The sequence below is a fragment of the Corvus hawaiiensis genome, chromosome 17 (genome assembly GCF_020740725.1).
Source record: "Corvus hawaiiensis isolate bCorHaw1 chromosome 17, bCorHaw1.pri.cur, whole genome shotgun sequence".
NCBI lineage: Eukaryota > Metazoa > Chordata > Aves > Passeriformes > Corvidae > Corvus > Corvus hawaiiensis.
Window position 1 is genome coordinate 7050432 of NC_063229.1, and position 10647 is coordinate 7061078.

Consider the following 10647-nt stretch of genomic DNA (forward strand, 5'->3'; position numbering starts at 1 on the left):
CTGGAACTCTCCTGTCTGGGACGAGATGACGGCATTCACAGTTTAAGCAATAAAACAGGAGAGAGGATGAGGACTCTCAATCCAGCTCAATAAAACAGAACTGGAGGACAGGACTGCTCTGTGCCCAGCTTGGTCTCTGCAGACACCTACGGACCCACCTCTCCTCGGGGAAGACACGTGTTTTCCATAACCCATCATGTCAGTCCCAGGTGTAACCAGAAAGCCCAGCAAAGTGGGACTGCAAAGCACAGCAGCCCCAGGGGCCGTGGGGCTCTCCCCAAACACTGCTGCCACAGGTTTTAGCTACTCAGTGTGGGTCTTTGGGATATGGCAAAGGACATGGGGGCAGCATTAGGAAACTGAAATCGGATGAGCACCATGACATAAGGATTGTTCAAAAATATACATACACATACCATGTATATATATATACACATATGCATATGTGTGTTTTCCCAACGCACACCCTCATATGCTCCATAAGGCATGTGCATCTGCATGGAGGAGGGAGCATTATAAATGGATTTACCATACACAAGGAGGGCTGCCATCTCAGAGAAGGGAAGCCAGTTCCCGGAGGGACGTGTGAATACGTGTGTTCTTTGAAATCTGCAATTCCTGTGGTGAGTTTTGTTCCCTGCAAGGAGCCCTGGCTCTGCTCAGTCCCTGGATTAAGATGCAGGTGGTCTTTAGGTCAGAGAAACTATTCCTCAACTGATAACTACAGGGTTTTATTCTTCAAGAAATGATAAATCCACAAAAATAAAATTGAAAAAAATGTTCCCACCTCCAGCTTATTCCTGAATTGTCCTTCTGGGGTCATCAGCCCCAGAGCCAAAGCAATACCCCCGGCCAGGAGGCGGTGACACTGCTGCACCAGAGTAAGGGCAGCTACCGAGCATCAGGAAGGGAATACCAGCATGGCAGAGTTAAGGAGAACTGGGGCCAACAAGATTAAGGGAAAAAAAAAATGTAGCAGCTTTTCATAAAAAAATTATCCCAAGAACTGTTGTCACATTGGAGCAAGTCTGTGTGATATAAGTTAATCCTGTCCTTCACAGCAGGAGAAGGAAGACATGGCATGGCAGTGTGGCTAATGCTGCCTCCTCTCCGCCTTCTCTTCCAAGTGCCCGACCTGTTCTGCCAGCTCAGAGACTTTGGCTTGGCAGTCAAGGAGGTTGTCCTTCAGTCCTGTTATTTCCTGAGAGTGGGCAGCCAGTGTCCCATTCATGTGGTCCATGTAGTCCCACAGACTGCCCGTGTGTTTCTCCAGTTCCTCCCTGATGTCGTCCAGGCTGCCGGTGATGGTCCCCAGCCTGCCGCAGGCGCTCTCCACCCGCGCCACCCGCTCGTCGAAGTGAGAGACCTCCTGCTGCAGGCCATGGGCCACATTCTTGCAGGAGCTCAGGTCGCTGACAATCCTGGCTTTGAGTCGCTCCAGTTCTCCCTTGAGGTTCAGGACACGGCGGTTGCTGAAGAAAAGCTGGGAGCCTTGGTCATTGACTTTCTCCTGGATGGAGTGGACCTCATCCTCAATCTTCCGCTCGTGCTCATCCAGTGAGGAGTTGACATGCGTCACGGTGTCTGAGTACTGGGAGACAGAGTCCTTGAGCCCTGTCAGAGACTTGCTCACAGTGTTCAGGTTGATCTTTAGCAAGGTGATCTCCCCTTGCAAAGCCCCCGATGCTTCCTCCTCGATTCGCCGCTGGATCTCCAGGATGGTGGCGTTCAGCTTGCGCAAGAGGTCGTAGTTGCTGTCCATCCGGAGGAGCAGGTCCTGGTTCTTGTTCTGGCAATCCTCAATCTCTGTCCGGAAGGTCTCCACATCTTTCGAGGCCGAGGTACAGCCCAGGGAGCAAGTGCTCTCCAGCGTGATGAGGCGATTCTGCAACACCTCCAGTGTCTCATCCGTCCGTTTCCTCATGCTGGCAAGCTCCCCTTCCAGCACGGGCACCACTGCTCCGTCCATTCCCATGGGAGAACTGACATTGTTCAGCTCCCCCACTATGGTCATGAACCTGTCCTCCAGGGTCTGCATTTTGTCTTCAAAGGCAGTCCTCATGCCATCCACCTCTGCCACCACCGTGCCTCTCATGCTGTCCTCTATACCAGAGCAGCAGCTCCCTGTTTCCCTCTCTGTAGCATTGAGTCTGGCTTCCAGGTCCTCAAAGCGCCCTTCAAAGAGGTTCCCTAGGGTGACAGTGGAGATTTCTCCATCCAGGCGTGAGTGCAGGTTCTTCTGCGACTCAGAGATGCTGTGAAGGCCTTTCTCAAGGATGTTCATGCGCTCAGTGAGGTAGTCCAGGTTGCTGCAGCAGCTTTCCACCACTGTCAGCCCTTGGATCTGGGTCTCCAGCTGGGAGATCTCTTTCTTAATCTCCAGCTCCTTCCCATCCAGCGTCTGCTGCAGCCGCAGGTTGGCAGCTTTCTCCTCCTCGCACTGCTGCCGCACCTCTTGGATGCGGAAATCACATGTGGTCTGGATCTTGCCCAGCTTCTTCTCGAAGCCATCAAGCAGCTCTCCACGCAGGTTGCTCAGCCTCGTGTCCACGTACTCCTCCAGCAGGTCGATGGAGGTGAGGGGCGAGGGCCGGGCAGACTCCAGCAGGTGCTTGATCTGCCCGTCGTGGTCCAGGACCATGCCCCGAACCTCGTGCAGCAGATCTGCCTTGGTTTTCAGCACGTCGCTCACCTCCATCACTTTGGTCAGGACCTCCCCCACGGGAGGGTACGTGGCGATGTCGGCTTTGTCCGCCACATCCACCAGGCCGTCGGGGATGATGCCGAAGCCCACGGATGAGTCTGGTGTGCCTGGGCTGTTCATCAGGGAGCCTATCATCTTGGTGGTGTCCTCCTGGATGGCCAACCGCAGGCGGTCTCCCAGCCCACTCACCATGGTGTGCAGGCTGTTGTAGGACTGGGAAAGGCGCCTCACCTCCTCCTCCAGCCGATCCAGGCGGTCCCCGAAGAGGCCGGGCAGCTTCCTGCCTGCACAGGGAAAGAAATAGAGAGGGAACAGTAAGGGCTGGTGCTCCTTTAACTTCCCTCCTTCAAGTCCTTTCCCATAATGACCGTGTGTCCTGCCCTCTGTTATTGTCATTTCAGCAAAATCTCAGCCCACATCTCTCCTTAAGATATCAGGAAACCCTCTTTCCTCTTGGTATCCAGCCCTCTGCTCCCAAGTTCAACAGCAGGTGGTGATAACATCCCAGGGGTGCTTTATCTTGAGATGCACCCTATCAACTCCATAATTAATGGGAAAATGCTTTAAAGCAATGAGAAAAGGCAATTTTGAAGCTGCATGTTTTGAAAGAAACAAGATTTTAAAAGCAAGTGGTCCTCAAAGCAATCAAATGTCATGTCTCTGATAGAAAACGTCACCCACTGAATTTTTGCTAAATTCATGCTCTCTGCTGGAACAGAGAGAACCTGGAGGTTTGAATGCATTACAGTGGTGACCTGGGGACATGAAGCAGGAGTGATATCTCACCATATTGGTTCTTCTTTGGTCCTGGAAACAGGTCAGGGTGGCTTTTGGGATAGGGAGGAAGTCTGGGCATTGGGAACATCTTTTGCCCGGGAGGCATTTTAGGGCTGGGATGCTGGGGCAGAAGGCCAGGCTGGTCCGTCGGGCTGTCGTGGCACCCTTCTCCCATGAAGCCCGGGCAGCACCTCCAGGACAGCTCGGTCACTGTCTTGTATCCAATCTTGTATTTGGGCCTGAAGAAGGTGCGGTACCTTTCCAGGAGAGGGGAGGGAGGGAGAAGACAGTTTAGAGAAGCAAGCTCAACATCAAGCAATAGAGCAGGGTCACGGTCCCGTTGGATGTGGGAGATCTGGGCACATGGGAAAGCCTGGCTGAAACCCTTGTGCTGCACCTGCAGACCAAGGCCCACCTTCTCCAAGAGCTCTTGCTGCACCATAGCTCAGTGTAGCATTACAGTGGGGTTTTGGTGGAGTATTTTTTAACCTAGGATGCTGTTGATTTAGAACTGCAGCTCTAAGTGTATTGCTGCAGTCTCTGGCCTGATAGGTGACCACTGTGACAGATGCCACACTGTTTGGCGACTTCTGGCCCAGCAGGGCACAAGATGAAATGATGGAACTGATTTCAAAAGCCCTGCAAGCTCACATCACTTCCAAGAGGGAAGTGGACTGTTTGTAGAAGTGTTTTGCACTTTAAATTGACCTAGTGGGATCCAAAAAATCCTCTTCTCAACAGTAATCCTGTCTGGAAGCCCCCATGAGGGTTGAAATACCTTTGGAAATGTGTTTTCTCTCTGTGTGGAGGGCAGCAGTTTGCTGGGAAGCCTAAAGGGTCTTGGGCTGGGCTGGTGAGGGTCCCCAGGGTAATGCTGTGATGTGCACAGAGGGATGGCTCCTTACACTGCCTCCTGCCCCAGCTGGGATGCCCTGGGAAGTGTCTCCATCCTGAATTTGGGCACTACAGCACTGATCCTCCCTTACCCAGCACACAAGGTGCAAGCCCACCTCACACCTTGCCCTCTGCTCTTGCTCTGAATGGGGTCCCACCAGTCATGAGGGAGGATTCAGCTGCTCCCTGCTTTCCTGTGGCACTTCCCTGTCAGGTAGCAGGGATGGGACAGGACCCTGCTGGCACCTGTGCTCCCCCACCAGCTGAGCTGAGCCATCCAGGGCTGAAGATGGCACTTTTCTCACCACCTCTAAATACCAGTGCTTTAAGCCTGTCTTTTGGAAACTTCCGATCTGAATTTACCAGGGCCTGAACATCTTGAAGTTTGCTGTTTTGCAACAACACACACAATCAACCTCTTGTTCTTCTCCAGCACGTTCAGCAGAAGGTCTTGGAAGAGCAGCACAGCCACCTGTGCGGCAGAGGGGCTGCATTAGGCACTTATCCATTGGTCAGGGCAGCACGTGGGGCTGATTCCCTGTCATCCACGTCCTTGTCCGAATCCACAGAGTCCCCAGCCCAGGCTGCAGCCCCCAGCAATGCTGCTTCCACTGACTCCCAGCGAGATACAGCCACCTCCATACACGCCACAGGGCAGGGGGATAAAGCAACTCCAAATCTTCTGTTCTTTGAATCTCTTCAAAATTTCTCAACACCAATTTCCCAAAGGGACAGTTTCAAAACAAGCTCTTCTTGTTACTCCTCTTCACAGGTGCTGCAGAGTTTCAATGATCTTTTCTTCTGTTGTAGTGTGTAGAAACCTGCCCAGGTGTACCACAGGAGATTGCTGCTCCAGCCACAGTCAGGGGGTGAGGCAAGGATGAGGATGGCCTCCAAAAGGCAGAGCACCTTCTCAGTGTCATCCCAGCCTCTGCAGAGGAGCTCAAAGCCCTTGGGCACCTCCAACTCCTTCTCCACTGCTCCAAACCATGTCGAGGGGAAGTATTTGCAGCCAGCTGCACAAACATTAGTTGATGGCCCCAGCACATGGAAAACCCGTGTTTCCCTTTAGTCCACGGATGCAGCATCTGAGGCTCTGCAGAAAATTCAGCTGTGGGTCCATCTGCCCTCAGAAAACACTCTGGTTTCACCATGGTTTTGCTTGAAGGAGACAAGCAGAGGACACTGTGGAGATGGGAGAGGCTTTGGGGATATCCTCCGTGGATACCAGCAGCTGCAGGATGTCCTGAAGGCCCCGAATGCTGCTAGAACACTTGTGATGGAAAGAACAAGTGAGCGAGTGGGTCTGACTGCCCGTCTCTGCCAGCAGAGGCTGCGAGCGGAGCCTGTGGCACCACCGGCACATGGAGAGTCCCAGCCAGCTGCCACAGGACGGGCACCAGGCTCCGACAGAAACTTCCCTCATCCCAGTTTTCCTCTGTGCTCAGCTCTGCTCCACTCCTCAGGCCTGGGGAGGATGCAGAAGAATGGCTTTTCCGCATGGAGCAGCATCCCCGGAGGGTGGTGAAGCACAAAGCCCCAGTGTCTGCCCTTCGTCGCCAGCGCCTCCGGCTGTGGCACAGTAAAGTGTTTCCCTTCAGCACTGACGAGGTGGCAAAGAGTTTTGCAAGTATTTTCCTGGAGCAAGAAGCACTGAGCCATCCCCAGCCACGGGTTCCATTTCCTCATCCTCTCTGTCAGGTCCTCGCAGAGCTGCCGTCATTCTGCCACATTGCAGGTCTGTGACAAGCTGCTTTCCTACGCACATGCACAGGCACCTGACCACTGCCCATGATTTCCTGATTGATTTCTGAATCACAGAATATCCTGAGTTTGAAGGGACCCATAAGAATCATTGTGCCCAACAACTGCACAGGGCACTCTCAAAAATCACACCATGTGCCTGAGAGCATTGTCCAAAGGTTTCTTCAACTCTGTCAGGCTTGGTGCCATGATCAGCTTCCCTGGGGAGCCTTTTCCAGTGCTCAACTGCCCTCTGGGTGAAAACCTTTCCCTGCTATCCAATCTAAACCTCCCCTGACAGTTTCTGAGGAGGCATAGAGCTCCCTCTCCCTCCTGACAGGTCCCACCTTGCCTCCTCCCAATACCACGGCCCTGCCACTAACTCCCATATCCAGGAAAAGTCCTTCAACTCCTTTCCCTGCCCCTGCAAAGTGGGGGTTCATGGTCAGAAAGGTGGCACAGGGTCTCAGGAGAGAGAGGTCATTGGGAGGGGAAGGGAGGCATGCCCCAGTGTCCCCCATACTCACAGCACTTTCCCCGGGCACTTGGGTCCCCAGCTGCACTTGTGGTACTCGGCCTTGACGTAGCTCTCGGCCCCGTCCTGCAGCGTGCACGTCACGTTGCGCTGCACCACATAGGCACAGTAGCTCCTGGGGGGAAACACAGCAAGACACTGTCACCCCCTGCCCAGCTGACAGCAGTGCCTGCACTGCCAGACACTGCCAGCGAGGTCTGGGTGGCAGGAGCTGGAAGGAGCCCCCCCAGCTTGGGGAGCTGCTGGGTAAGGGCATCACAGCCACGCTGCAGGAGCAGGGTTCCTGTCACAGCCACAGGCACAGCCACATCGTCACCACTGCTAGTGGTGTCACCAGAGCTGGGCTGTGCTTGGCACAGCATGGACTGTGTGGTGAGACTGTGTGAGGACAATCAGAATCCCAACAGCAGCAGTTGTGGGAATAGCACCCCAGAAATAGCTCCAGCAGTGCCTGGCAGGGGTGGTCTGTCCTGCTGCAGCTCGTGGAGTGCTGCCAGCACAGGGGCCAACCCAAAGCCTTCAGCCCTTGCTGTGCTTTTGGGTGCCACCACAGAGCAGGCACAGAAAGGAGATGTGGCTCTGTAGGGCTGCAGCATCATGGGCAGGGATGGAGGAGCAGATCCCTGGAGGCAGGGATGTGGAGCAGATCTGTGATGGAGGCTGGAAACCCCTTCAGACGTCTGGGACAATACAGAGAGCTTTATCCCTCCTGCCATCCACCTGCAGCTGGGTGCCACAGGTACCAGCCAGCTCCAGCCACAGAACCTCTCCTGAGCCAAGCAGCAGATCCAGGTGCTGAGGATAAGTTGGCTGGGAGGAAGGCGGTGTGTGGGAAGGATGCAGGACTGCTGGTAGGACAGATGGAGGCCAAGGCTGTTCCAGCTGAAGGCAGGGCTGCCGGCAGGAGCAGATGGACTTGGTCCACAGGGGCAGAGACAGCAGGGATGTGTGGTGAGGCAGGGATTAAGGACAGGGGGATGTGGCAGACGGCAGAGCGGGAGGAGAGGAGGGCACAGGCCCACCATGCAGAGCAGAGCTGAGGCGTGAGGTCAGCGGGATGGAGCAGATGGGCCAGCGCAAGCTGCAGGTGCAGGGAGGTGTTCAGTGAGGCGGGAGGACATGGCTTCCCCTGTGCCAGCTGGGGGGCTTGGGGTGAATGGGTAGAGAATGTACTTTGTCTTCACCTGTTTGCCATCAGTTCTTGTCCCTCCTTCATCAATCTTTCCCCACTCAGGGCGAGCCAAAGGCCTGCTGCTCTGGCCCCTGAGTGTGACATGGTGGGGCTGGGGGAGGGCTGTGCACACCCACCCTGTGCATGCACACACACACATTCGAACAGGAGACACCACTTACTTTTGGTAAGCCCTTCTTACCAAACCCTTCTGCTCCATCCTGACTGTCACAGTCCCTTTCCTCTGCCTCCACCTGCCAGAGGTGTCTCAACATCATCCAGACCATCATGACAAGCCCATGAGAGCTGGGCTGAGGCTCTGCAGCTCTTTTCTGTGCTCAGCCCTGAGGCTGCTCTCCACAAGCCATGTTATGGCCATGCCAGGGAACTCCAACTGCATCCCAGCCTGTGGCCAGGCAGCTGAGCTGCAGCAACCCCAGCTGCCTCCCAGTGCCCCTGTCCAGAGGCCCTGAGCAGGCTACTCAATCTCCAACAGCCCACCCGGGGCAGGAGCTCCCTCCGTGAAGCAGCAAGGTGTGAGCAGGGTCATCCTCCCTCCAAGCCTCTCTCTGCTCCCTTCCCCTGATCCCACACCCCCAGCACATCCCACTTGCTCCCCCCAGGAGCTGCACCAGCACATCCACCCCAGCCCCTCACCGAGGGCTCCCTTTGATCCCCTGGGATGGGCACACACCTCCCAGCTGTGACTGGCATTTCCAGCCTGCCCAGACCTGAGCGGCTCTGCCCTGGCAAGGGGCTGCCAGGCTCAGAGCGTGAGCAGGGCCCTGTGCTGCTCCCCTGCTCCTGCACAAGTGAGTCATTCATCCGTGCACAGGACCACAGGAGAAGGAAGGGCAGCCACTTCTCTTAGCTGGAGGCAAAGGAGTTCATGTGTGCATGTGGAAACTTAGGATCACCGTCAATCCATAAATCCAGGAGCTGCTTACAAACACACCACAACTGTCTCTAAGTTAGCTAGTAGCCAGTGCAGGCAGATCTACTAGCCACTGCTAATTAACACCGCCTACCTGCCACTGCTCGGGTTAGTGTGGTTCTGGCTCGCTCTCCCTCTCAGAACCCCCTTCCCTTCTCGCTCACCTGTGGCAAGCAGTTTTATAGCTCCAGCCTGATGTTTTTAGAGTGAGCAGCTGGAAAATGTTACGGGTTTTTGAAAGCTCTCACTGGCACTGCCAGTATTGTTTGTCCTGAGGGTTACTTTATTCATTTCAGCTTGTTCATAGCCCCACATCCTCCCTCTTTCAAAGGAGTCCGACAGAAACTGCTCCAGCAAACAAGCAGAGAGGGAAGCGACACCCCCCTCTCCACCCCCAATGTAACAGCTCTTATGCAACTGAACGGAAAAAGTCTACAGTATGTGTAAAACCACATTCCTCACTGCCTGAGCTTTCCAGGTTTCTTGAAAATGCTTAAACTCCAGTATGTATGTATTTTACAAGCAAATGAGCAAATTCCCTCCAAACCAACCTGTGTTTTCACACGTAGGTCTGTGCACTGCCCTCCTCCCCTCCTGCACATCACCCCTGACCCCCCGCGCCCATGTCACGCAGAGCAGGTACATGCACCTTCCCCAAAACCACACACGGGCATCCCCATCTCCTGCAGCCCCGTCCCGCACGGAACCGTAGCACACATGTCCCCACCGCACGCAGCCCGTTCCCTCTTGGAAACACAACTCCCGGACCCTCCTCTAGATGGAGGGGAGGCACCGAGACACACGGACACTGCTGCGCTGCCGCCAGCCCTTGCTCAGTACCTGGCACACGATATGGAGCAAGGGATGCCCGCGGCCGGTACCCAGGGACTCCTGCCCAGCCAGGAATGCCCGCAGGCGAACCCTGGGGAAGATACCCATGGCCGGCACCGGGGGTTGGGTACCCGCGGCAGCCCATCCCCCGGGGATGCTGCCTGTAGAGCCCAGACGCGTGGCCGGTGCCCGCTGGCCGCGGTCCGTTCCCGGTAAGGGATGCCCGACGGAGACCCGGCTCGGTGCCCGGGGGCGGCGGCTCCCGGTGCCCTCCGCATGGGTTGCGCGGCCGCGGCCGAGGGTCGCTTACTTGTGCTTGCCCACGGGCTTGCCGGGGCCGAGTTGCGGGCTGGAGCCGGCCGTGTAGAGGCTGTACCTGCCGCCGTAGGGCAGGGGGGCGGCGGGGGGGTAGAAGGCACCCTTGGCATCGGCGAGGGCCAGCAGCGTCCCCAAGGAGAGGCAGGCGAGCAGCGCTCCGCGGCGGCGCAGCGCCCGCGCCCGCCGCATGGTCCCGGCCCGGCGGCGGCGGAGCGGGATGGGACGGGACGGGATGGGATGGGATGGAACAGGACGGGGCGGGACGGGGCGGCCGCGGGGCCCCGCCGGGACAGCGCTGCGGAGGGGACCGGAGCGCCGCCCGCTGCGCCCTGCCCGGCCCCTGCCCTGCCTGTCCCTGTCCTTGTCCCTACCCCTGCCCGGCGGCACACGCCGCTCCGCCGCCCGCCCGTCCCCTTTTGTACGGCGGCGGCGGGGGCGGGCCGCGCTCCTCCTCCCGCCCTCCCACGGCCGCCGACCCCGGCCCCGCGGGCGGGGAGACAAAGAGAAGCCCCCCGACCCCCCTTCTCCCCCCGTCCAGCCCCCGCCAGCGGTGCTGCAGCCCCCGGCGCAGTCCGGGCGGAGCGCGCTGCCGACCCCGGCGGGGGCTGGACGGGGCTCGCACCCTCTCCCGGCCCCGGCCCCCTCTTCGCCCCTTCTCCCGATGCCCCCTCCCTGCGCACCGGGCGTTTGCCCCCACGGGGTAGCAGGTGCAGCGGGGTCTGGAGCCCTCTGGCTTCTGG

At 57.1% G+C, this 10647-nt stretch overlaps 1 protein-coding gene across 1 annotated transcript; it reads right to left on the reverse strand.

Moving 5' to 3' along the window:
• Positions 1-712: 712 nt before the first annotated feature.
• On the reverse strand, positions 713-10096 carry EMILIN3 (elastin microfibril interfacer 3). Its single transcript, XM_048322272.1, has 4 exons — positions 9900-10096; positions 6646-6768; positions 3491-3738; positions 713-2988 (listed from the first exon to the last, which is right to left on the reverse strand). Exons 1-4 carry the CDS (start codon positions 10094-10096, stop codon positions 1094-1096), a joined length of 2463 nt encoding a protein of 820 aa, XP_048178229.1. The 3' UTR covers positions 713-1093.
• Positions 10097-10647: the final 551 nt, after the last annotated feature.

Coding starts and splice junctions, on each gene's coding strand:
- EMILIN3 (XM_048322272.1), bottom strand. CDS start 10,096: ATGCGGCGGGCGCGGGCGCTGCGCCGCCGCGGAGCGCTGCTCGCCTGC. Junction 6,769..9,899: donor AAGCCCGTGGGCAAGCACAA/GTAAGCGACCCT, acceptor GTTTCCCCCCAG/GAGCTACTGTGCCTATGTGG. Junction 2,989..3,490: donor ACCAAAGAAGAACCAATATG/GTGAGATATCAC, acceptor TTCCCTGTGCAG/GCAGGAAGCTGCCCGGCCTC.